Source organism: Rattus rattus, chromosome 9 (assembly GCF_011064425.1).
Source record: "Rattus rattus isolate New Zealand chromosome 9, Rrattus_CSIRO_v1, whole genome shotgun sequence".
In the NCBI taxonomy this organism is placed as follows: Eukaryota; Metazoa; Chordata; class Mammalia; order Rodentia; family Muridae; genus Rattus; species Rattus rattus.
The window spans coordinates 73,956,508-73,984,332 of record NC_046162.1 but is presented as its reverse complement, the minus strand read 5'-3'; the positions used below and the strand labels follow the sequence as shown (position 1 = coordinate 73,984,332).

The 27,825-nt window shown below is 45.2% G+C and overlaps 1 protein-coding gene across 1 annotated transcript; it reads left to right on the top strand.

The window, feature by feature from the left end:
* Window positions 1-4,608: 4,608 nt before the first annotated feature.
* Mettl2a (methyltransferase like 2A) lies at window positions 4,609-26,252 on the top strand. Its single transcript, XM_032913468.1, has 9 exons — window positions 4,609-4,791; window positions 4,960-5,051; window positions 6,915-7,264; window positions 8,635-8,684; window positions 10,622-10,682; window positions 11,315-11,454; window positions 11,922-12,028; window positions 23,383-23,448; window positions 25,374-26,252. The coding sequence occupies exons 1-9, from the start codon at window positions 4,682-4,684 to the stop codon at window positions 25,553-25,555; spliced, it is 1,158 nt and encodes a 385-aa protein (XP_032769359.1). The 5' UTR covers window positions 4,609-4,681; the 3' UTR covers window positions 25,556-26,252.
* Window positions 26,253-27,825: the final 1,573 nt, after the last annotated feature.

The following is a 27,825-nucleotide window of genomic DNA, read 5'->3' as shown; positions in this document are numbered from 1 at the left end:
GTCTTCTTTTGGGTTTGTTGAAAGAAGGTGACTTTCTTGCTTTTTCTAGGGTGTAATTTCCTTCACTGCGTTGAAGTTTTCCATCTATTATTCTTTGTAGGACTGAACTTGTGGAAAGATATTGTGTAAATTTGGTTTTGTCATGGAATATCTTGGTTTCTTAATGTATGTTAATTGAGAGTTTTGCTGGATAGCCTATGCTGGCATTTGTGTTCTCTTAGGGTCTGTATGACCCAGGATTTTCTGGCTTTCATAGTCTCTGGTGAGAAGTCTGGTGTAATTCTGATAGGTCTGTTTTTATATGCTACTTGACCTTTTTTCCCTTACTGTTTTTAACATTCTTTCTTTGTTTTGTGCATTTGTTGTTTTGATTATTATGTGACAGGAGTAGTTTCTTTTCTGGTCCAGTCTATTTGGAGCTTTGTAGGCTTCTTGTATGATTGTGGGCATCTCTTTCTTTAGGTTAGGGAAGTTTTCTTCTATAATTTTGTTGAAGATATTTACTGGCCCTTTAAGTTGGGAATCTTTGCTCTCTTCTGTACCTATTATTCTTAGGTTAGCTCTTCTCATTGTGTCCTGAATTTCCCGGATGTTTTGGGTTAGGAACTTTTTGTATTTTCTTTGACTTTTGTGTCAATGTTTTCTATGGTATCTTCTGCACCTGAGATTTTCTCTTCTATCTCTTGTATTCTGTTGGTGATGCTTGTGTCTATGACTCTTGATCTCTTTTCTAGGTTTCCTATCTCCAGAGTTGTCTCTTTTTGTGATTTCTTTATTGTTTCTATTTCCATTTTTAGATCCTGGATGGTTTTGTTTAATTCTTTCACCTGTTTGGTTGTGTTTTCCTGTAATTATTTAAGGGATTTTTGTGTTTCCTCTTTAAGGGCTTAGACTTGTTTGCCTGTGCTGTCCTGTATTTCTTTAAGGAAGTTATTTATGTCCTTCCTAAAGTCCTCTATCATCATCATGAAATGTGATTTTAAATCCAAATCTTCCTTTTCTGGTGTGATTGGGTATCCAGGACTTCTTGTAGTGGGAGAACTGGGTTCTGATGATGCCAATTAGCCTTGGTTTCTGCTGCTTATGTTCTCGTGCTTGCCTTTCGCCATCTGTTAATCTCTACTGCTACTGCCCTTGCTGTCTCTGACTGGAGATCCTGGTGATTCTGGTTCTGTCAGAACTCCTCAGAGTCCAGCTGTCTCTGTGATCCTGTGATCCTATGATCTTGTGGTCCTGGGTGTATTAGAGCTCCTGGGAGTCAAGCTACCTCTGGGATCCTGAAATCCCAGTGTGACCAAGCTCCTGAGATCCTGTTGTTTTAGAGTTCCTGGGAGTCAAGCTTTCTTAGGGTGTTACAGGAGTGGGTTCGGAGCCAGAGCCCTGGGTTTACTCCCGGCACTGGTGCAAGCTGGAAGGAAACTGTGCCTCTAGCTGGGCAGGGGTTTATGTTTCCCTGGTTCCTGTGGGGGTCCCAGTTACACTGGGTGTTGGGAAGATGTTGTGGCCTCGATTATGATCTTGAGTGTGTCAGAGCTCCAGTGCTCCTGGTTGTGTCTGATCTCCTGAGAGTTGAGCTTCCTCTGTGATCCTGTGATCCTGTGATTCTAGGTGTTTCAGAACACCTGGGAGAAGGGCTTCCTCTGGGTATTGTGAGAATTGGTGCAGATCCAGTGCCCAAGGTCTGCTCGTGGCATTGGTTCAAATCAGAAGGAACCTGTGCCCCTGGCTGGGTGGGGGTTCCTGTGTCCCTGGATCCTGGGGGGCCCACTTACTCCGGGCGTTGGAGCAGATTTTGTGGCCTCCTTTCCTGTGATCCTGGGGTCAGAGCACCTGGGAGTTGGACTTCCTCTGGGTGTTGTGGGGATGGGTGAGGAGCCCTCTTTATCTTTTTATAAACACATCACTAGCTCTAGGTGATCTGATATTTCTCTGAACACACACACACACACACACACACACACACACACACACACACTTTTTTTTTAAAGAGAGGGAGCAAGGACTGAAAAGAAAAAGACGATTAGACAACACTATAACATGACTCCAGTCAGTGCTGAGGCTGAAGTGGGTTTATTTTTTTCCAGTCTGCTTCTATGCCATTCTAGGTACATGCAAAGAATAAGGTCAGTTCTAGGTCAAGGAACAAACAAGGTAATAAACAAGTCCTGTGGTCACTGTGTCTGTCTAGGGGTTGACCAAGATGACCAAGATACAAGGGATACAATACATTCTTTGGCTGTATTTGCCTTAAGCCTACTTTGTTGTCCCAGCCCAATGTCAAACTTCTGCCTAATTCCAAGAATCAGCCCTGAAAGCTCTCCATAGAAAACGGAGAGATGGCTCAGTGGTCCAGAGGCCCTGGGTTCAATTTCCAGCATTCACATGGCAGCTCACAACTGTTTGAAACTCCTGTTCTATGGGATCCTACACCTTCACATAGAGATGCATGTAGTCAAATCATCAAAGTACATAAAATAAAAATAAACTTTAAAAAAAATCAAGCACACTGATCATATTTAGCAAAAAAAAAAAAGCACTGGAGTAAATATATATACAAAAAAGAAAATGGTCTAAAATAAAGCCCTCAAGTTTAGAATAGTTAAAGATTTGGAGATGCATGTTATAATTCCAGCACTGGCAAAGTTAGACAAGGCAGGAGGCATCCAGCATTTGAAGCCAGATTAGGCTACACAATGACATATTTATCCATTTTCAGAATCCATCTATTGAAAGAGAATAAAGAGGGGACTATGAGATGGTTGAGAAGAGTGATTAATATTATAATCTCAATAATAAATACTTAGCCAGGTGTGGTGGCAACACACATCTTTGCTCCCAGACAGTACTCAGAAGCCAGAAGCAGGCAAATCTCTGAGGTTGAATCATGCCTGCTCTACAAAGAGAGTTATGAGATAGCCAGGGCTATATAGAGGAATTCTATCTTTAAAAAAAAAAGAAAAATTAAGAATTACACACACACACACACACACACACACACACACACACACACACACACACACACACAGTGGTAGAGCACCCAAGGCCTAAAAGCTCCGAAAAAAAAAAAAAAAAAAAGAATTTAAAAGAACATGTTCTTCATGATTAGGGAGGGCTTAGAGCCTGTTCCCATTTCTTTGATGGGAAGACTACAGACTTTATTACATCCTTCATTCTGTAGAATCAGCCATGAATCAATGTCCTATGTCTTGTACTTCACTGACTAAAACCTCTTTCCTTCACGCTAAGTAGTCAGCATTTAGTCTTCTCAACCAACCTTACATTGAAGGTGTACTTTCTACTAGACTCTTTTAAGAATCAGTTTGTTTCTGTATGTAAATACAGCCTAAAAGTAGAAGCAAAACTATCTAGGAAGACCAAGGAAACTAGTGGGACTAGGGAGGACCAAGAAAAGGGAGGGTAGAATGATATGGGGGGGAATATGCCCAGCCTAAAAGATATAATTGTACAAAGCCTTTAGAACAAACAAATTATTTAAAAGAACCAATGTCCCTGCACACAGTGGCTTACTCCTGTAATCCCAACACTTGAGAAGCTGAGGTAGGAAGATCACCATGATTTAAAGGCCAAGACTACAAAGTAAATTCTAGAGCATCCTGGAGTAGAATAAGACCTTGCCTCAAAACAAGCAAACAAGAAAAAAAAAATCAAATTGTATCTAGGCATAGTGGTATATACCCTTAATCCATACACCAGGTAGGCAGATGCAGGAAGACCAGCGTTCAAGGCCAGCCTGGTCTACAGAGTTCCAGAACAGCCACAATCAATCAATCAACCAATCAATCGATCAATCATTCAATAGATGCTATTATTATTATTATTATTATTTATTTAGGAATAGAAATTATAGGACCTGGAGAGCCCTATAATTAAGGACACTGGCAACTCTTCTAGAGGACCCAGGTTTTGATTCCTGGCACCCACACGTTGGTTCACAAGCATCTGTAACTCCAGTTCCATGAGATCTGGTGCCCTCTTCTGGCCTCCATGGGCATTGCATGCATGTGGTGCACAACGATCCATACACATAAAGGGGAAATTTTTTTTTAAATAATAGAAATATATGAGGCGGAAAATGTACAATTATAAATTATATGCCAATGACCATTAGTTTTTAAATATTTATACATGTATGTATAACATATAAATGTATAATGTATACACTTAAATAAATTGAATATATGTACATATTACAAACTCTGTGTATGAATGTATTACAATTTTTATCGTGCCAGTTAAGCTTGGCTTTTCAAAGAGCTGTGCTCGGTCATGACATTCAACACGGAAGCTTCACGCTCTCAAAACCAATGCGTTGCCTCACCGCCGACTGTGGTGTGGTACCCACGTCTCTTCACAGTCCGCTTGTCAAAGCTTTTCCTGGAGGGAACCTGGGGAGTTTGCTGGGGTTCCAGCACCGAAGCGGAACGGGAGGAGACAGTCTCCTACTCCCTCCCCGGCAGAACGCCCAGCAGCACCTCCTCAGAGTAGCGACATTGCTCAATTCGCTCCCCAGTCACTTAGAGTTCGCCCCGCCCCCGCCCCGCCCCGCCCCGCCCCGCCCCGCCTCCCGTTTTCCCGCCCAGACGCCACTACCTCGGAAAGGGGTGTGGCCCACAGGAAGTCCTCGCGTTGAAGAAAAGGAGGCGTTTCCGTATCCGGTGTCATGGCGGCCTCCTTGTCTGAAGGCGTGCCGGAGACTGAGGATGGGAAAAGACCGCAGTTCGGGAACCGGTTCTTGAGCGACCCGGCGCGCGTCTTCCACCACAATGCCTGGTAACTACCCTGCACCTCGCCACCCCGGAGCACTTCGAGAAAAGCCCTGCCCTCCTGCGGCGGTAGCTGAAGCGTTCGCCTCCCGAGGACGGACGTTCCCGGCTCCGCGACTCACCCTGCCCGCGGCGGGGACCTGTGGACCTTAAGCTGCCCGTTTGGTTTTCACAGGGACAACGTGAAGTGGTCAGAGGAGCAGGCCGCGGAGGCGGAGAGGAAAGTGCAGGAAAACAGTTCCCAGCTGGTGTGCCCGGAGAAGCAAGGTGCGCTGTTTTGTCCGCAGCCGGCAGTGCGGGACGCGCCTCCAAGAGAAGGCAGTAGAAATGCGGGCACCAGGATCATTTGTTACTAACCTGATGAAGAACTCCGGCATAGAACGGGTCGGGGAGGGGACGAGCTAGGAGGCAAAGGGGGCTGGCTGCCTTCTAACACAATTTTGAAGGAAGTTGGGGTTGAGTTTTTGTATTCTCTAGTTCTACGTTTTTGGATCGTATTGACGAGTGTCATGTGGATGTAGCTGGCCGGTGGCAACCGTAAAGTCGTTCGATCATCTATCTTAGGGTAGCTTCTCCAGTCTGTGTTCTGCTGGAGAGTTTCCATTAGAGCTAGAATGATGTGGTCAGATCCTACCTACTGTTGGAGGAGAAGATGATTGGACCATGTATCCTTTCCTGGGGTGATGGGTTTGGAGATCTGGATCTTCTACCAAAAAAAGATCTGGTGCAGCAGAGTGGAGATGAGTCTGCTCAAAGAAGAGGTCCTTCCTAAAGACAAGAATAATTTCTTTATAAAGTACTCTAAAGACTAAAACTAGAACTGGTTAGCCCTGTTTCTAAGAGGCATTTAAATGTAAAACTAGAACTTTAAGATAATAGGCACCAGGGAACTGGAGAGATGGCTAATAAGTATTGATAAAGTTTCTGTATAGTACTGAGGTCACAGTCCTGGCCAGGTATGGACCTCCTAGGATGGAGAGGGTGTAATCTCTTGGGAGGCAGAGGCAAGTCGGGAGCGTGTCAAGGTCATCCTTGCTACATAGAGCCTTGGCTGTGTGAGATCTTGTCTCAAAAAATATATATAAACATGTTTATATTCCAGTTGCAAAGTAGGCCTCCTGCCTGCATTGTTAAATGCAGACTAGATAAAGCAACATAGTGTTCAGAGGGATCTTGAAAGTCATGTAGCCCAATATCCTCTTTCTACAGTTAAAGAACCAGTTAGCCAAGTGCAGTGGTGTATACCTGTAGGCTCAGCTACGTGGGAGGCTGAGACAGAAGGATCACTGAGTTGGAGGCCGTCCTGGGCAGCATAGGGTGATGTATTCTCCAAAAAAAATTAAGCTTGAACCACAGGGCCTTAAGCGCTTTGCCTGGAGGTAAGCAATCAGTGGTGGACTCCCATTGTTTAGGTCTTTATTCTTCCATCAGGTCTGGTCCAGGTCTTTGTGTCAGCAAAATAAAGAGAGCCCCTATCAGTCTCCTGTTTAGTTGAAACTCTCTTGCTTCGGGAAGAAGAGTTTCCCACTGTCTGGTTTTCTTCATATTCTAGTTATTTATCTTAGCATTCATTACTAATCTTGACTTTGTGCCTGGCCCCCACGTTCTAAAGAAGCAGGAACGTGCCTTCCAAAGAGATGCGTGGGTGACAGTCCCTGAATTTACACAAATATCCAAAGAGCCTGAGACATTTAACTTGTAAATTAAAAAAAAAAAAACTTACAAGGGAAAATAATTACCACAGACACCAACGAACCTGCCTGTTCCTTGCAAATAGAACCTTGAAACTAAGAATAATTAGGTTTTTAGTTGTGTGCAGTGCTAAGGGTTTGCTTAATTTCATAATTCCCCCGTTGTCGAAGGCCATCCAGAGCTGTGTCAGGAAAATGATGGGTAGCTAACTCCCTGTCTGATGGCAGAGGCTGGGCTCCCTGGGGATGAAAAGTGGGTGACGTAAATGTAAGATGGATAGAAGGTGATTGCCTTCGAAGGTGCCCAGTTCTAAGACCCTGACTGCCCTCAAGCATACTTCTGGAATAAAATGACGTTTGGTGATGCAAGACACTTGACATTAGATATAAATAAAATATTTGAGACTGACTCTTAAAATTCTTTCTTAAATGTTTACAGCTGATTATGAAGTCAATGCCCATAAATACTGGGATGACTTCTACAAAGTTCACGAAAATGGGTTTTTCAAGGACAGACACTGGCTTTTTACTGAGTTCCCTGAACTGGCACCTCGCCACGATCACCTGGTGAATTTGCACTTGGAGAACCAGAAGAATGAAGCCTCCAAACACAGAAGCAGTGAGGATGGACCTGGCTTGGCAGCAGAACAACACAAGCGTCCTTGTACCAGCCATGGATGTGAAACTCGGGTGCCTCCCGTGGAAGAGCCGGTGACTCAGAAGCTCACCCACCTGGAAATCTGTGCTGACGACTTTCCTGGCTCCTCTGCTACCTACCGAATACTTGAGGTAACTTTATTTTCCTAATGGAGTTAGTGAAGATGTCTCAGACTAACAAGGCTGACCCAGAGTGTCTTCTGTCTGATCAATTTGACTAGATTTTAGCATCCTATCATTGAGGAATCGTCACCATTCTTCTTTTGAACTGGGACAATACCTAGGCAGGTCCTATCAGGGAAATTCGTATATAAGGGACTACTAACTTCACTGGAAGCTAATTCTAAAGCTAGTAAAACTTGGAATTAAGTCCAGTGCCATGAGTGGGGGCAATGCTGGAAATTGAACCCAAGGCCTCACACAGGTTAGAGGAGCGCTTTACCACCTAGCTAATCCCTGTTACCTCTTGTGAGATGCTGCATGAGCTCATGTCCCTCCTAGAGCACAGGGAGTACTTGGTCTAACTGTAAGGAACTTTAGGTAATGTATGTAAAATGGCTAAGAAGTATGTCTGCCAAGTGGCCCACATACAGTTTTTGTGCTGCAGAAAGCACTATATTTAGCAGTGTTACTATGTGAACGTTTCAACTGATCCTGTTGTAGGAGACAAGGATATCCTTGTTCTCACAGATAAGTCCTAGGGGAACCTGGAAGGTTAGCACTCAGAGTTGTTCCCCTGAAGGAATGCAGGACTTAATGCTTGCCCAGAAGGCTGGGAGCAGAAATGGCTAATGTCTGGTGACCAAACCAGACCCCCTGACCCTGATCATAAGCTTCTTTTTCTCAGTCAGTCTATAGAACCTTTATAGAAGGTGTCACATGTACTGTACGAAGAGTTTCAATGTATTTACATTTGTTCTTTATTCCTCAAAGAGATTTATGGGTGCTTTATTGTACACATGGGATTGAATTAGTCATTACCACTCAGGGTCAGACTCCTGAAATTTGAACCAACACCAGCTGTTTAGTCTTGTTGAACCTGCCTTCTTGCCTCCCAGATCGTCTATGCTGGCCGTAAAGGTCTCAGAGACTTTGCAGTATATCTTTCTAATCATGGTGTAGTGAATGAAGCTCATCAGGAGAATAATTTATCTACAGGGCTTTTTGCTAGAATTCAGAAAGTAGAAGCAGCTTTGTGCCCTTTTTTTTTAGACTAGCTTTCTTCAGCCAGCGAAAGCCAGTGTTCTTGTCTTTAACTAAGTCTCTGATTAGAGCCCATGAGAGATGAGGAAAGGCCATGAGCCCTATTTAGGTCAGGTCATTATACCTTCCCAAGTACAGTTCCCAAAAGCTGGGCATGACAGTGCCTGTAGTCTCGGCACTCAGGGAGCTGAGGCTTGAAAACCATAAGTTATAGACCATCCTGGCCCCTGTTGTGGAAAAAACAAGAAGAAAGAATGGTGGGGAAAGGGTTAATGACTCCTGGTTCCTTTCTATTGCAGGTTGGCTGTGGTGTAGGAAACACAGTCTTTCCGATTTTACAAACTAACAAGTAAGTAAGCGGTCAGGTCTACAGGATGGAGGGGAGGTTTGCTCCCAGAGCATGAGCTATTTGGGATTCAGACACCCATTTAGGAGTAGCTTTAGTCTAGTGTTAGACAATTAGAGTTGATACCAGCCACCGCACTAATAATACCTTCTCTGAAGTCCCTAAGAGGCCTTTGTGTTCTGTTTCTCATGTAAGCTCTGTGAGGATATTGTTCGGTTGTTAATTCTTACGCCACCACCCCATGGTCCAGGTGGGGCAGCTGGCATCCATGGTGTTGTCTCCAGTTCTGAAGACCTGCTCCAGTACACTGGCAGCAGAACTGTGAGGTTTTCCCACTGTGACCAGGTGATCAGCACCTGAAGTCCAGGTGTCCTTCAGTTCGGTTCCAGTACTGTCTGCTGGGCTTAGCATCAGTCCCCACAGGTTAAAGGCTTAGTCTTACAAGTCTTTACCCACTTCAGATTCTTGCTGCAAACATGGGCCCCCAACACTTCTGATCTGATGTGTTGTAAGCCGAGAGAGTCTTCAGTCCCCTCCTGGTTTTGGTTCATTATGAGAAGTATTGTAGATACAGAGAGCAAACATTCAGGTGAGGAGATCTACACGGTGAGTCTAAAGCCGCTGTGCTCAGGTTCATCCCATGGAGGTGAGAGAGGGCCTCTTCCCTGCCCAGCATCTTTCTTTTTTTTTTTTTTTTTTTTTCTTTTTTTGAGCTGGGGACCAACCCAGGGCCTTGGCGCTTCCTAGGCAAGCGGCTCTACCACTGAGCTAAATCCCCAACCCCAGCATCTTTCTATGGAACTCTGTACCATTGCATCTTTCTGTGCTGGCACCCTTCTGCCGTGCAGGCAGTGCCTGCAGTTCAGCCTGGCCTAGAAATGCTGGACATGTGGTTCTCAGCACATCTCCTTTCAAGGCACCCGTGGGCTTGACACTCTAGTTTCAGATGCTCCAGTGCTTCTCAGAGTTCCATCTAAATAGTTTGTTGGTTTAGCCCAGAGTATTTAATAACATTTAGTGACACGTTCGCCTCATTTAAAACGTTCACTTTGGCTAAATGAGATTACACACCTTTAATCCCAGCAGAGGCAAGCAGATCTATGAGCCAGCCTGTTCTACCTAGTGGGTTCCAGACCAGCAAGATGGCCAGGGAGTAAAAGTGCTTGTTGGCAGTCCTGACACTTGAGTTCAGTTCCCAGAACATAGTAGGAGGAGAGAACAGACTCCCTTAAATATCTCCTGCCCTCCATACACTTAGACATACAAGATAAATTAATTTTTTTCAGCAAAAATTGGTCTGGGGATGTCACATGGTTGATGGAGTACTTTCCCAGAATTCATGAAGCCCTCGGTTCAGTTGGCATCTTAAACACTTGAACCTGGTGGCACACACGTGTAACCCCAGTATTCAGGAAGTTGGAGGATCATAAGTCCAAGGTCATCCTTGGCTTCATAACACATTTAAGGCCAACCTGGGATACAAGAGACCCTACTGCAGAAACAGAAGGTCTAAGGTTATTGCTAGAAGACTTAAAGAATTTGACTTGGAGTACGTCACATTCTCAGGAGTTCACTTCTGATGAGAGTGTGTCAGAATCTCTCAAGAATTGTGTGAGTTCTCCTGGTTGTGCAGTAGGAGCCCTTAACCACCGTGGCTGTGCCATTTAAGATACTGGAACCCACCTAGTGATGTAATACTTGCTTAAAAGTGTCAGGGTTTCCTCCTGATGCTTTGATAAACTTAATATTAGCTATTTCCACTTGATGTTAAAATAAATCAATAAAGTTATAGAATTATAACCAGAACGCTGGGTATTGTGACTAACAGGCACAGTTTATTTGGAAGAGAGGTATTCTTTGCCATTTACTGTGCTACTCTGCAAAGAGAACAGACATAAACAGTTTGTCTCCTAATTGTTGCTTTTTTCTCCCTGTTTCAGTAACCCAGACCTCTTCGTTTACTGTTGTGACTTTTCTGCCACAGCTATTGAACTGGTCAAGGTAAGTGCAGCTGCTCCTGTGAGCTCTTCTAGAGCCAGGCAAGACTGCTGAACCCAGCACTTAGCTGGGACTCAGGTGGGGTCCTAGACCTTTTCAAACTCGTTAAGGGTGTGTGTGTGTGTGTGTGTGTGTGTGTGTGTGTGTGTGTGTTTACAAGTGCCAGAGGTATTGGATTCTCTGGGGCAGTTATAACCTACCTGATGTCAAATTCATGTCCTACAGTAACAATAAGATGCTAAGATGAGCTCTTTTTTTTTTTTTTTTTTTAATTTTTTTTTTTGGAGCTGGGGACCGAACCCAGGGCCTTGCGGTTCCTAGGCAAGCACTCTACCACTGAGCCAAATCCCCAACCCCTAAGATGAGCTCTTAACTACTGAGGCTTCTCTCCAGCCCCATCTGCAGACATTGTTGTTTTTTGAGATGTGGTCCTATGCACCTCATGGTCACCTTGAACTTGCTATATAACCAACCTTCCTGGTCCTCCTGCCTTCACTTTCCAAGTGCTAGAATTTCACCCCTTCTGGTGACCAGAAGTAAATCCTTCTGGTGGGAGTAACAGTACTGGCATCTAAAACATCTAAGCCTTTCCCTGTCCTGTGTTCACATCTTCTGACCCAATTCTCTCTCCACAGACAAATTCAGAATATGATCCTTCCCGCTGTTTTGCCTTTGTTCATGATCTCTGTGATGAAGCTCAGAGTTACCCAATGCCCAAGGACAGTCTTGATGTCATCGTTCTTATATTTGTTCTTTCCGCAATTGTTCCAGACAAGTAAGTTTAAGGTCCCTTAACTAATAGCTTGACTATGATAAAGCTGTAATTGAAGACCTTAAACTCAGGTTATGCCCTAAATACAAAGGGTTTTGTTGTGTCTAGTAGACATAAAAAAGCCACACGACGATTGTATTGGTTTTGCTCTGCCACGGTGCCCCCTTGCTGAAGGCCTGTACACCAGTTTGGCTCCAAAACACAAGCCAAACAACACAAGTCACGAGTGTGGCCATACATGCAGTGTATGGTCAGGGCTCCTAGAGAGCTACAGGAGATGTGGCAAGGGTGATCACTGGGCACCAGGAAGGGAGCTGGATTTAATACTTGGAATGTCCATCACCATGTGAGACGCAGGGGCTGGCTTTTAGTGTGGAAGTTAGGAAGTCTGTTGTCCTAGGGTTTATGCTGTAGGAGCAGAGAATGCCATCCCTAAGGAGACTTACACTTCATTCCCTGCTGCCCTGCAGGATGCAGAAAGCTATCAGCAAGCTAAGCAGACTCCTGAAGCCTGGAGGGGTGATGCTTCTTCGAGACTATGGCCGCTATGACATGGCTCAGCTTCGGTTTAAAAAAGGTATGTGAGGGTCTGAAGAGATGAGTTGGTGGTTAAGAATCCTGGCTGTCCTTGGAGGGAAGCAGAATTCAGTTTCCAGTATCCACATGATGAGTCTCAACTGTCTGTAGCTCCAATTCCAAGGAATCTAATGCCCTCTTCTGGCCTAAACAGGCACTGGGCATGCATGAGGAACAGATACATGTAAGCAAAATACCAAAAAAATTATTAAATATATAAAAGTATGGCCAGTCATGGTAGCATATGACTTTAGTATCAGTGATCAGAAGGCAGAGGCTGATCTCTGAGTTCAAGTCAAGCCTGGTGGTTTACACAGTGAATTCCAGATCAGCCAGGACTATACAGTACCATATTATCTGGAGAGAGAGAGAGAGAGAGAGTGTGTGTGTGTGTGTGTGTGTGTGTGTGTGTGTGTGTGTGTGTGTGTGTGTGTAGATGATTGGGGCCGAGGTGCAGTAGCTCATTTGGTCGAGTGCTGTAATGGTTAGGGTTACAGTTGCTGTGGTAAAACACCATGATCAAAAGCAGCTTAGGGAAGAAAAGGTTTACTTGGCTTACAATTCCACATCATAGCCCATCACTGAAAGAAGTTAGGACAGGAACTCAAGCAGGGCAGAAACTTGGAGGCAGGAGCTGATGCATAAGCGATTAAGAAGTGCTACTTACTGGCTTGCTCAACCTAACCTTATAGATCCTAGGACGACCAGCCCAGGTGACACCACCCACAGTGAGCAGCCACCCCTCCACCCCCACCTGCCACTTCCCTAAAGGCTGGCCTAGAACCTGAATTTTGGGGGGAGTTTTTTTGAGTCAGGATTTCTCTGTGTAGCCCTGGCTGTCCTGGAACGCACTCTATAGACCAGGTTGGCCTCAAACTCAGAGGCCCACCTGCCTCTGCCTTCCTATTGCAAGGATTAAAGGTGCACACCGCCTTGTCAAGCTTGCCTAGACCCTGGTCTTCCAGGGGTGTTTTCTTAATTGAGGCTGCCTCCTCTCAGATGTCTGTGTAGCTTGTATCAAACTGGCCAGCACGAGTGCCTACGACTGGGGTACATAAAGCCCTGGTTTTGATTCCCCAGATGATATAAAACCAGGTGTGTATACCTATACCTCAGTGCTTAGACGGTAGAGGCAGGAGAGTAGTGGTTCAGGTCATCTTCAGATACACAGCAAGCCACTCAGGGCTACACGGGACCCTGTCTCAAATAAGTAATTTGTTTTCCAAAGGTATTTTGCCACTTTAGTGAAAATAATCAGTTTACCAAACAGATTAGACATTTAATGCTGGCAGTGGAAAGGTTAGGGGTTGTCTGTCTGTTTGTCTGTCTGTTTGTTTGTTAGATATTATCTCTTAAGGAGGAAAAGGGCTGGACAAATGGTTTAGCAGTTAAGAAAACTTGTTCTTGCAGGGGACCTGGATTTGGTCCCTAGCACCCATGTGGCAGTTCTAGGGGGTCACATGCCCTCTTTTCACATCCACAAGTTTCTGTGTGCATGTGGTACCCATACATACAGTCAGGCATGCACTTATGCAAAAATAAAATAATTTTTTTTTTTTTTATAAAACATGAAAAGGGGCTGGAGAATTGGCTTAAAAATAGGTGCACTGGCTCGTCCAAAGGACCCAGGTTTATTCCCAGCACCCACATGGTGGCCAACAGCTGCCTGTAACGCCAGTTCCCAGATTCTGATGCCCAGTTCTGGCCTCCACGGGTACTGCATACACACTGTATAGACATGTGCGGACAAAACACTCATAGACATAAAAATATAAAGTAAATATTAGGGGGGACTGCAATCAGGATGTAAGTTGAATAAATAATTAATGGAAAATAAATATTTTTAAAGGGAAATATAAAAAGAGAAGCAATTTTTTTTTTTTTTTTTTGGTTCTTTTTTTTCGGAGCTGGGGACCGAACCCAGGGCCTTGCGCTTCCTAGGCAAGCGCTCTACCACTGAGCTAAATCCCCAACCCCAAAGAGAAGCAATTTTTATGAGTCCTAGGCTTTATCAGAAGTTTAAGAAAAGTGAAATGAGCAGGTTAAGGGGCTGGTGAGATGGCTCAGTTGTTTAGAACACTGGCTGCTCACCCAGGTTCTGAGTTCAATTCCCAGCAACCACATGGCGGCATATGGCCATCTGTAATGGGATCTGATGTTCTCTTCCCACATGCAAATGTACATGCAGATAGAACATTCATGCATTAAGTTTTTAAATTTTAATAAAATGAGATGAAGAGGTTAGGTACCTCTCAGTGGCAGAACCCTGGCCTGACGTATCGAAGCCTCTGCTGTTCTGGGCTGTAAGAATGGTTTAGGTCAGCTGAAGCCTGGGAGTTTAGCATAGTGGTGTTCCTTCCTGGCATGTGCAGGGCTCTCAGCACTAAAAGTTAGGTCAGGTGGCTGAGCAGACATTTCCAGTGTTCACGGCACATGAAGTCTCAATATCTGTGTTTATCACGGGGCTGTCAGGAACTTGATAAGGAGAAGATCCAGGACCCACCCAGAAACGAACAGTTCAGTTTAAATGACCAACCATAAACACGCAAGGAAGTAAAAGTGAAAAGAGAATTCTTCTCAACCCCATTGCAGTCAGTTCAAGCAAAGAGCTAGATGCCTCCATTTATAGCAAAAATACAAATGTCTACGGCCCTTTTTAAGCTCTCTACTATGTCTTTAGTTTATCCGTCTTGGAAGAAGGATAAACCAGCATAAATAGGTATAACAGAACCTTGGCAGCTGGGGTGGCCTAATCTAAGGCTCCACACAGTTTGCTTTGGAGAGGCTTCTGCTCTGTACTCCTAGGTGAGGAGAGCCGCGTGCGGATGATCATTTTAAGCCTGATCGATGTTGTGTGTGAACTGTTAGGACATGTGGGGGTTACATGATCGATGTTGTGTGTGAACTGTTAGGACATGTGGGGGTTACATGATCGATGTTGTGTGTGAACTGTTAGGACATGTGGGGGTTACATGTGGGGGGTTACATGATGATCGATGTTGTGTGTGAACTGTTAGGACATGTGGGGGTTAATGGATGATGTTGTTGTGTGAACTGTTAGGACATGTGGGGGTTACATGATGGATGTTGTGTGTGAACTGTTGGGACATGTGGGGGTTACATGATGGATGTTGTGTGTGAACTGTTAGGACATGTGGGGGTTACATGATCGATGTTGTGTGTGAACTGTTGGGACATGTGGGGGGGTGTGAACTTTACATGATTACATGATGTTGTTGTGTGAACTGTTAGGACATGTGGGGTTACATGATCGGTTGTGTGTGAACTGTTAGGGACATGTGGGGTTTACATGATCGATGTTGTGTGTGAACTGTTAGGACATGTGGGGGTTACATGATCGATGTTGTGTGTGAACTGTTAGGACATGTGGGGTTGCATGATCGATGTTGGGTGTGAATGTTAGGACATGGGTTACATGATCGATGTTGTGTGTGAACTGTTAGGACATGTGGGGTTACATGATCGATGTTGTGTGTGAACTGTTAGGACATGTGGGGTTACATGATCGATGTTGTGTGTGAACTGTTAGGACATGTGGGGGGTTACATGTGGTTGTGTGTGAACTGTTAGGACATGTGGGGTTACATGATGGCATTGTGTGTGAACTGTTAGGACATGTGGGGTTACATGTTGTGTGTGAACTGTTAGGACATGTGGGGTTACATGATGTGTGTGTGTGAACTGTTAGGACATGTGGGGTTACATGATCGATGTTGTGTGTGAACTGTTAGGACATGTGGGGTTACATGATCGATGTTGTGTGTGAACTGTTGGGACATGATGGGGTTGTGTGTGAACTGTTGGGACATGTGGGGGTTACATGATCGTGTTGTGTGTGAACTGTTGGGACATGTGGGGTTGAACATGATTACATGATGTTGTGTGTGAACTGTTAACTGGGGACATGTGGGGTTACATGATCGATGTTGTGTGTGAACTGTTAGGACATGTGGGGTTACATGATCGATGTTGTGTGTGAACTGTTAGGACATGACATGATGGGTTGTGTGTGAACTGTTAGGACATGATCGATGTTGTGTGTGAACTGTTAGGACATGTGGGGGTTACATGATCGATGTTGTGTGTGAACTGTTAGTTGGGGTGTGTGTTGTGTGTGACTGTTAGGACATGTGGGGTTACATGATCGATGTTGTGTGTGAACTGTTACATGTGGGGGTTGCATGGTCGATGTTGTGTGTGAACTGTTAGGACATGTGGGGGTTACATGATCGATGTTGTGTGTGAACTGTTAGGACATGTGGGGGTTACATGATCGATGTTGTGTGTGAACTGTTAGGACATGTGGGGGTTACATGATCTGTTAGGACATGTGGGGGTTACATGATCGATGTTGTGTGTGAACTGTTAGGACATGTGGGGTTACATGATCGATGTTGTGTGTGAACTGTTAGGACATGTGGGGGTTACATGATCGATGTTGTGTGTGAACTGTTAGGACATGTGGGGGTTACATGATCGATGTTGTGTGTGAACTGTTAGGACATGTGGGGGTTACATGATCGATGTTGTGTGTGGAACTGTGGGACATTTATGTGTGAACTGTTAGGACATGTTTACATGATCGATGTTGTGTGAACTGTTAGGACATGTGGGGTTACATGATCGATGTTGTGTGTGAACTGTTAGTTCATGTGGGGGTTACGTGATCGGTGTTGTGTGTGTACTGTTAGGTCATGTGGGGGTTACTTGATCGATGTTGTGTGTGAACTGTTAGGACATGTGGGGGTTACATGATCGATGTTGTGTGTGAACTGTTAGGACATGTGGGGTTACATGATCGATGTTGTGTGTGAACTGTTAGGACATGTGGGGTTACATGATCGATGTTGTGTGTGAACTGTTAGGACATGTGGGGTTACATGATCGATGTTGTGTGTGAACTGTTAGGACATGTGGGGTTACATGATCGATGTTGTGTGTGAACTGTTGGGACATGTGGGGTTACATGATGGAAACTGTTAGGACATGTGGGGTTACATGATGATGTTGTGTGTGAACTGTTGTGTGGGGGTTAATGATGATCTGTTGTGTGTGAACTGTTAGGACATGTGGGGTTACATGATGGATGTTGTGTGTGAACTGTTAGGACATGTGGGGTTACATGATCGATGTTGTGTGTGAACTGTTAGGGACATGGGGGGTTACATGATCGATGTTGTGTGTGAACTGTTGGGACATGTGGGGTTACATGATTGTTGTGTGAACTGTTGGGACATGTGGGGTTACATGATCGATGTTGTGTGTGAACTGTTAGGACATGTGGGGGTTACATGATCGATGTTGTGTGTGAACTGTTAGGACATGTGGGGTTACATGATCGATGTTGTGTGTGAACTGTAGGACATGTGGGGTTGCTTCCATGTCGAGGTTGTGTGTGAACTGTTAGGACATGTGGGGGTGTTACATGTGGGGGTTATGATCGATGTTGTGTGTGAACTGTTAGGACATGTGGGGTTACATGATCGATGTTGTGTGTGAACTGTTAGGACATGTGGGGTTACATGATCGATGTTGTGTGTGAACTGTTAGGACATGTGGGGTTACATGATCGATGTTGTGTGTGAACTGTTAGGACATGTGGGGGTTACATGATCGATGTTGTGTGTGAACTGTTAGGACATGTGGGGGTTACATGATCGATGTTGTGTGGGAACTGTTAGGACATGTGGGGTTACATGATCGATGTTGTGTGTGAACTGTTAGGACATGTGGGGGTTACATGATCGATGTTGTGTGTGAACTGTTAGGACATGTGGGGGTTACATGATCTAGATGTGTATAAGAGACAGGGGTTACATGATCGATGTTGTGTGTGAACTGTTAGGACATGTGGGGTTACATGATCGATGTTGTGTGTGAACTGTTAGGACATGTGGGGTTACATGATCGATGTTGTGTGTGAACTGTTAGGACATGTGGGGTTACATGATCGATGTTGTGTGTGAACTGTTAGGACATGTGGGGTTAAATGATCGATGGTGTGTTTTAACTTTTGAGGACTTGTGGGGTTACATGAACGATGTTGTGTGTGAACTGTTGGGACATGTGGGGGTACATGATCGGTTGTGTGTGAACTGTTAGGGACATGTGGGGTTACATGATCGATGTTGTGTGTGAACTGTTAGGACATGTGGGGGTTGATCGATGTTGTGTGTGAACTGTTAGGACATGTGGGGTTACATGATCGATGTTGTGTGTGAACTGTTGGGACATGTGGGGTTAACATGACATGTAGGTGTTGTGTGTGAACTGTTAGGACATGTGGGGTTACATGATCGATGTTGTGTGTGAACTGTTAGGGACATGATGGGGGACATTACATGATCGATGTTGTGTGTGAACTGTTAGGACATGTGGGGTTACATGATCGATGTTGTGTGTGAACTGTTGTGGGGACATGATCATGGTGTTAACTGTTAGGACATGTGGGGTTACATGATGTTGTGTGTGTGAACTGTTAGGACATGTGGGGTTACATGATCGATGTTGTGTGTGAACTGTTAGGACATGTGGGGTTACATGATCGGATGTTTGTGTGTGAACTGTTAGGACATGTGGGGTTACATGATCGGGGGTTACGTTGTGTGTGAACTGTTAGGACATGTGGGGGTTACATGATGGACGATGTTGTGTGTGAACTGTTGTTAGGACATGTGGGGTTACATGATCGATGTTGTGTGTGAACTGTTAGGACATGTGGGGTTACATGATCGATGTTGTGTGTGAACTGTTAGGACATGTGGGGTTACATGATCGATGTTGTGTGTGAACTGTTAGGACATGTGGGGTTACATGATCGACTGTTAGGACATGTGGGGTTACATGATCGATGTTGTGTGTGAACTGTTGGGACATGTGGGTTACATGATCGATGTTGTGTGTGAACTGTTACATGGACATGTGGGGTTGTGTGTGAACTGTTAGGACATGATGATGTTGTGTGTGAACTGTTAGGACATGTGGGGTTACATGATCGATGTTGTGTGTGAACTGTTAGGACATGTGGGGTGTGTGAACTAGGACATGATGATGTTGTGTGTGAACTGTTAGGACATGTGGGGTTACATGATCGATGTTGTGTGTGAACTGTTAGGGGACATGATGGGGGTTACATGTTGTTGTGTGTGTTGGGACATGTGGGGGGTTACATGATGTTGTTGTGTGAACTGTTAGGACATGTGGGGTTATGTCGGGTTGTGTGTGAACTGTTAGGACATGTGGGGGTTACATGATCGATGTTGTGTGTGAACTGTTAGGACATGTGGGGTTACATTGAAGATGTTGGGTGTGAACTGTTAGGACATGGGGGGGTTACATGATCGATGTTGTGTGTGAACTGTTAGTACATGTGGGGGTTAAATGATCGATGTTGTGTGTGAACTGTTAGGACATGTGGGGTTACATGATCGATGTTGTGTGTGAACTGTTAGGACATGTGGGGTTACATGATCGATGTTGTGTGTGAACTGTTAGGACATGTGGGGTTACATGATCGATGTTGTGTGTGAACTGTTAGACATGTGGGGTTACATGATCGATGTTGTGTGTGAACATGTTTACATGGACTGTTATGTGGGGTTACATGATCGATGTTGTGTGTGAACTGTTAGGACATGTGGGGTTACATGATCGATGTTGTGTGTGAACTGTTAGGACATGTGGGGTTACATGATCGATGTTGTGTGTGAACTGTTAGGACATGTGGGGTTACATGATCGATGTTGTGTGTGAACTGTTAGGACATGTGGGGGTTACATGATCGATGTTGTGTGTGAACTGTTAGGACATGTGGGGGTTACATGATCGATGTTGTGTGTGAACTGTTAGGACATGTGGGGGTTACATGATCGATGTTGTGTGTGAACTGTTAGGACATGTGGGGTTACATGATCGATGTTGTGTGTGAACTGTTAGGACATGTGGGGGTTACATGATCGCTGTTGTGTGTGAACTGTTAGGACATGTGGGGGTTACATGATCGATGTTGTGTGTGAACTGTTAGGGACATGTGGGGGGTTGTTAGGACGTGTGGGGTTAACTGTTAGGACATGTGGGGGTTACATGATCGATGTTGTGTGTGAACTGTTACATGGACATGTGGGGTTACATGATGTTAGGACATGTGGGGTTACATGTTGTGTGTGAACTGTTGGGGGGTTAGGACATGTGGGGAACTGTTAGGACATGATGATCGATGTTGTGTGTGAACTGTTAGGGACATGTGGGTTACATGATGGGTGTTGTGTGTGTGAACTGTTAGGACATGTGGGGTTACATGATGTTGTGTGTGAACTGTTAGGACATGTGGGGTTACATGATCGATGTTGTGTGTGAACTGTTAGGACATGTGGGGTTACATGATGGATGTTGTGTGTAAACTGTTAGGACTTGTGGGGTTACATGATCGATGTTGTGTGTGAACTGTTAGGACATGTGGGGTTACATGATCGATGTTGTGTGTGAACTGTTAGGACATGTGGGGTTACATGATCGATGTTGTGTGTGAACTGTTAGGACATGTGGGGATCGATGTTGTGTGTGAACTGTTAGGACATGTTACATGATGATGTTGTGTGTGTGAACTGTTGGGACATGTGGGGTTACATGATCGATGTTGTGTGTGAACTGTTAGGACATGTGGGGTTACATGATGGTTAGGATGTTGTGTGTGAACTGTTGGGACATGTGGGGTTACATGATCGATGTTGTGTGTGAACTGTTGGGACATGTGGGGTTACATGATCGATGTTGTGTGTGAACTGTTGGGACATGTGGGGTTACATGATCGATGTTGTGTGTGAACTGTTGGGACATGTGGGGTTACATGATTGTTGGAACTGTTAGGACATTGTTGTGTGTTGGGACATGTGGGGTTACATGATCGATGTTGTGTGTGAACTGTTAGGACATGTGGGGGTTACATGATCGATGTTGTGTTGTGAACTGACATGTGGGGTTACATGATCTGTTGTGTGAACTGTTGGGACATGTGGGGGGTTACATGATCGATGTTGTGTGTGAACTGTTAGGACATGTGGGGTTACATGAACTGTTGGGACATGTGGGGTTACATGTTGTTGTGTGTGAACTGTTAGGGACATGTGGGGTTACATGATCGATGTTGTGTGTGAACTGTTAGGACATGTGGGGGTTACATGATCGATGTTGTGTGTGAACTGTTAGGACATGTGGGGGTTACTTGATCGATGTTGTGTGTGAACTGTTAGGACATGTGGGGTTACATGATCGGTGTTGTGTGGGAACTGTTAGGAAATGTGGGGTTAAATGGTCGAGGTTGTGTGTGAACTGTTAGGACATGTGGGGTTACATGATCGATGTTGTGTGTGAACTGTTACATGACAACTGTTAGGGGGGGTTACATGATCGATGTTGTGTGTGAACTGTTAGGACATGTGGGGGTTACATGATGGATGTTGTGTGTGAACTGTTAGGACATGTGGGGTTACATGATCGATGTTGTGTGGGACCTGTTGGAACATGTGGGGTTACATGATCGATGTTGTGTGTGAACTGTTAGGACATGTGGGGGTTACATGATCGATGTTGTGTGTGAACTGTTAGGACATGTGGGGTTAAATGATCGATGTTGTGTGTGAACTGTTAGGACATGTGGGGGTTACATGATCGATGTTGTGTGTGAACTGTTAGGACATGTGGGGGTTACATGATCGATGTTGTGTGTGAACTGTTAGGACATGTGGGGGTTACATGATCGATGTTGTGTGTGAACTGTTAGGACATGTGGGGGGTACATGATCGATGTTGTGTGTGAACTGTTAGGACATGTGGGGGTTACATGATCGATGTTGTGTGTGAACTGTTAGGACATGTGGGGGTTACATGATCGATGTTGTGTGTGAACTGTTAGGACATGTGGGGGTTACATGATCGATGTTGTGTGTGAACTGTTAGGACATGTGGGGTTACATGATGTTGGGACATGTGGGGTTACATGATCGATGTTGTGTGTGAACTGTTAGGACATGTGGGGTTACATGATGTTGTGTGTGAACTGTTAGGACATGGGGGGGTTACATGATCGATGTTGTGTGTGAACTGTTAGGACATGTGGGGTTACATGATGTTGATGGGACATGTTGTGTTGTGTGTGAACTGTTAGGACATGGGGGTTATGAGCAGAACTGATGTGGGGTTACATGATCAGTTGTGTGAAAACATGTAGGGTTACATGATGGAGTTGTGTGTGAACTGTTAGGACATTCTCATGGCTGTTGTGTGTGAACTGAGGAATGTGGGGTTACAGATGGGTGTTGTGTGTGAACTGTTGGGACATGGGGTTACCAGTTTAGGAACTAAGGGACATGTGGGGTTACATGGTTGTAAGACTGGAGGGATAGTTACACAGTCTGATTCTTGTTTTTGTGAACTTCCACATGAGCCACATGATTCTTGTGTGAACTGTCTGCTGAGCGGTGTTTGGAACTCAGCTGGACTCACATGCAGGACTGGACACTGACATTTGTTTTCCCATGGTACTGCTCTGCTGAAGTGCCGTTCCTCTGTAGGAAGTTGCTAGTTCCTTTGAAGTATCACGTGTCCCCCAAATGTACATCTGATTTTTTTTTTTTTTTGAATGCCTGTTGTTAAAGGGAAGGTGCTTGGTGTCGGGGTGAGAGGAGGGTTGAGATAGAGTCCCACACTGGACAGTTCACAACTTCCCATAACTCACAATTCCAGGGAATCTGACATCTAGGACTCCATGAGCTCCATGGTACATATAACCTCACTCAGGCACAAGCTTATATACAGAAGCTCAAAAAGTAATAAATCCTTATTGTTGTTGTTGTTGTTGTTTGGGTTTTATTGCTGTGGACAGACACCATGACCAAGGCAACTCTTGTAAGGACAACATTTAATTGGGGCTGGCTTACAGAGGTTCAGTCCATTATCATCAAGGCGGGAGCATGGCAGCATCCAGGCAGGCACGGTGCAGGAGGAGCTGAGAGTTCTACATCTTCATCTGGAGGCTGCTAGAAGACTGACTTCTAGGCAGCTAGGGTGGGGGTCTTAAAGTCCATGCCCACAGTGGCACACCTACTCCAAGGCCACACCTCCTCATAGTGCCACTCCCTGGGCCAAGCATATGCAACCCATCACATTTGGTTTAGTTTTTCAAGATGCAGTTTTTCTGAAACTCTCTGTAGATCAGGCTAGCCTTGAATTCACAGAGACCCGCTTGCCCTCCCAGTTAAAGGGTGCACCACCACTGCCTGTCATCCTTTTGTGCTCCAAATGTATTAATATATATCTGTTTTTGTTGTGTAACTGCAGGTCAGTGTCTGTCTGGAAATTTCTATGTGAGAGGTGATGGCACCAGAGTTTACTTCTTCACACAAGGTATGAAAATGATGATGTGTATTAGTGCTAATGCAGTGTCTACAGGTCTAGTAGACAGTCACCTGCCCTTTCTTAAGTCACCTGGCCCTCCTGCCTTTCTCCTGTCACACACTGCCCTTGAGCCACCCTGAGCTGTCACTTTCCCCAGACAGCTCTGGGTCATGCTTCTTGTTGTAAATGGTATTTAATAACTATAAATTCTTAATGTGAACCACCACCACCCCACCCCACCCCCAGTAATCAAGACATAGTCGTATTGATTTATTTAATCAGCTTAGATGATTCACAGTCACCGGACAGTACCCCTGGTCTATATTCTATATGCCAGACTGGCTGCTTCCCAGCTGCCCTCCCAAGTTACTGAGCCTGGGCTGCCGTTGTCCTCAGGATGCACTTCTGTCCACGTGCTCAGCGTCCATCTCCTCTCATGGAGGCCGCCTCCTCCCTCCCCGCCTCCTTGTCCCTGTCCCTGTCCCTGTCTCTCTGCCCCACTACCAGCAACCCCCCCAGCCTGGTAGCTGAAGGCCTGCCCATCTCTGTTCTCCCAGTAATTGGCTGTAACCACTTTTACTTAACCAATAGCTTTAAATTGAAGAGCAGGGTTCGTACAACGTCATTTGGTGTTCGTGAAAATGTGCCCATGGGTCTTGTAACAAGATCTTGGGGTTCAGAATTTAGCATCTGTATGTATATAGCAGCAGACTAACCCCCACACATGCTGACTGCTGCTTTGTCCAAAGTGGGAACTTGCCCTTTCTGCAAGTCTCAGCCTAGTCTGATTTGCCCGCTGCAGCAGCCTGTGCTTCAGGTCAGCTGTGTCCACAGGCTTCGCCCTCCACCAGCACTTTGGGAGTATTTTGGGGCCCTTTATCAGGTCATATATTTTGAGACTTTGGCTACATGGCATTGAAAGATGTCCTGTAAGACATTGTGTTGGCAAACACATCTGTCAGTTTGTGCACATGTCTTTTGTGAGAGTTTTTGCTTTGTTTGAAGCCAACTATCTGTGTAGCCCAGGCTAACCATGAGCTTGCAGCCCTCCTGCCTCCCTCTTGCTGACTACTTGTGTTATACACAGGCTTCCTCCACCCCGTGTTTTTATGCTTTGTTTTGTTTTGTTTGTTTGTTTTGATTTGATTTTTTTTGAAATATAAATTTCTATCTTTGGAGTATTTGAGACGGAGTCTCTCTCCATTTAGCCCTGGTTGTCCTAGAACTCAACTCTGTAGACCAGGGCAGCCATGAACTTTGAAATCTGCCTGCCTCTGTCCTTTGAGTGCTGAGATTAGACGGGTGCACCACTCCCACCTGGCTGTGTAACTTTTTTTAAGATTTATTTTCTACCTTATGTGTTTGAATGTTTGCCTACATATATGTCTGTGTACCATGTTCGTGCCTGGTGCCCTCAGAGACCAGAGGAGGATGTTGGAGGTCCTGGAACTAGAGTTGTGGGTGGTTCTGAGCCACCTTGTCAGTGCTGGGAATTGAAGCTGAGTCCTCCGGAAGGGCAGCCAGTGCTCCTACCGCTGAGCCATCTCTCCAGACCCACATGTAACTCTGTAGACCTTAGGGCTTTTAAAAACTGCAGTAGGGACATGGAAGCTTGTGCTTGTAACCCAAACCCTGGGAGAGCAGAAACGAGGGCCCCGGGATTAACTAACAAACCGTCCTAACCTACTCAGTTCCAGGCCAGTGAGAGGCCTTCTTAAAACTCCTCCCTGTTGTAGACCTTCCTCAGGGACTTTGGTGCCCAAACCTGGACCCTTTCATCACCAAACTGTCACTGTCAGCAACCAATGCTAATAAGGCCTCTTAAAAAGCACAGTGACCTCGATGTCTCAAGGTTCCATTTAACATGGAAAGTTATTAGCAAACTGTCCTTTCTCCAGAGGAACATCTGTAAACATCTGTTCTTTTTAAACCAGATGAGCTGGATACACTCTTCACTGCTGCGGGTCTGGAAAAGGTGCAGAACGTGGTGGATCGACGCTTGCAGGTGAATCGAGGGAAACAGCTGACCATGTACCGCGTCTGGATTCAGTGCAAATACAGCAAGCCGCTAGTGCCCAGCGCCAGCCAACATGTGCCTGCTCCCCACACGACATAAGTTCTTCGTATTTGGGGCTTTTGTAAGAAGACATCTGTAAATGGTGACTTGGTGGTAGTGGACAATTAACATTTTATTGACGTTAACAAATATGGCTTCCGGCCAGCCGCAGCGGCACACACGATCCCAGCGCTCAGGAGGTGGAGCCTGGCAGATGTCTGAGTTCTAGAGCAGCCAGTGCTGCACAGAGAAACCCTGTCTCCAAAAACAAACAAACAAAAGTGTGGCCTTTATTTGTGAAGCCCATTAGTGCATATTTCCTCGAGTTTGTTTTATTATTAATATTATTGTCTAGTGGGGCAATGCTATGATGAAGTGTGGAGTTCAAAGGACAACTTGCGGGGGTCGGTTCTCTCCTACCTGTCGGTCCTGGAATTCACTCAGGCTTGGCAGCAAATACCTTGAGCTTTTTGACAGCCCTCAAACTTTCAATGACTATTGTTTTATATATAGGAAAATTCATTCTGTGGCCAAAAAATGACCTTGAAATTTAGATCCTCCTGCCAGATAGTGGTGGTCCACACCTTTAATCCTGGCACTCTGGAGCCAAAGACAGGTTGATTTCTGAGTTCAGGTCCAGAGTGAGTTCCAGGACAGCCAGAGAGAGCTACACAGAGAAACCCTGTCTTGAAAGAAAAATAAGAAAAGAACAGGGGGGAGTATGCTAGCACATTTACTGGGGAGTTAAGAATTTAAAGCCAAGCCTGTCCAAGGGCGATGGCTCACAGCAGGAATCGCTGTAGGTAGGAAGCAGAGGCATAAGATCCTAGTGAGATCAAGGCCAGCCTGGAATACAGTGTAAAACCCTCTCAAGGACTGGGAGTATGGCTCAATGGTAGAGCACAAGCCCTGCAGCCAGAGAGGTGGTTTTAGATTATTCCTAGCCTGTTGGAGTCTGAGATAGGAGAACTGCCTTAAAGGCCAACCCAGGCTACATGGTGAAAGCCTACCTGGACTCCTCCCCCATGTATGTGACAGTACTGTATATTAATACACAAATGTAAGTGACTATGAAATGCATTACAGGTTTTTGGGAATTCCAGTGCTGGTGGAACAGTTGCAGTTAATACATAAGAGCCTGCACTGAGAGAAGAAGCAGCATGGGAAGTATCTGTTGTGAGATACTGTGCTTAGAGTTTTAATCTTTGTGTGGTAGTGCGCATCAGTAATCCCAGCACTCAGGGTTGATGCCGTAAAATCTTGTTCAGTGCTGTCCTGGCTGTGTGCCAAGACCTGGCTGAAAAATTATCTTAACCTTGGTAAGTAATTACTTGTAGGTCCCTGAATGCTTAGTTTCCTTGAACTTAAGCACTTCTCCTTCCAGACTGTGCCTAAACAATTTTTAAAAATCTTTCACTTTTAGCAAAATTGTCTCCTTTTCATTGTGCCCTTAAATGCCTGCTTCAGTAGCAATTGAGAGGAGAACGTGCTTTTCCCATCACTTCACTTGAATGTGGTCACCATGCCATCCATGTGACCCTCAGGCATACAGACCAAAATAAACTTTATGTCTTTTTGGTGGTGTCACTTAGTTGACATGGTGTTTGATAGGTTCACGTGCTGTTATCTCTAGGGTGTGAGGGCCATCTGGTTGTGCCATCTGCCACCCTATTGACCACCAGGGTTTATTGGTTTACTCCAGTCAGCTAAGCATCTTCCCACCATCAAAGAGAACAGCCTCCCCTGAATAGACTGCTCTTCTGTCTCCTGCTAAAACCTCCTGCAAGCTCCAGTTATCAAGTAGGCGAGTTCCTCAACACACACCCCCCCATCACACATTTCCCATGGTCTCTGTCGAAAGGGTTTTAGCTGAATCATCAAATAGCTGCCAAAAGTGTGTGTGGTTTACACATTTGAACATGTATAAGTGTAGATACGCACACATACACATGGAAGCCACAGGTGACTTCTTCATGACACCTTCCATTTTCAGTAGACAGTTTCTTTTTAAACCTGTAGCTTGCCATTTCAGCTAGGCTCTGGCTGGCAGGCCCTGAAGGACCCCTGTCAGCACTAGGATGGCTGCGGGCCGTGCCACTGCGCCTGCTCTTATGTGCATGCTGAGATTCGAGCTTCCGGCTTCCCTGCTGGTGAGCTGAGCACTTCTGACCAGTAGTCTTCTCCCCAGCACTACAAACAGGTTTCTCATCTCCTCATTCCTTTCACTCCTGTGTAAGAAACAGCTTTGTGTGTGTGTGCATTTTTTCTTGTGCATTTTTTCTTTAGTTGGTTTGGGTTTGTCTTTGAGGCAGTCTCATGTATACCAAGGT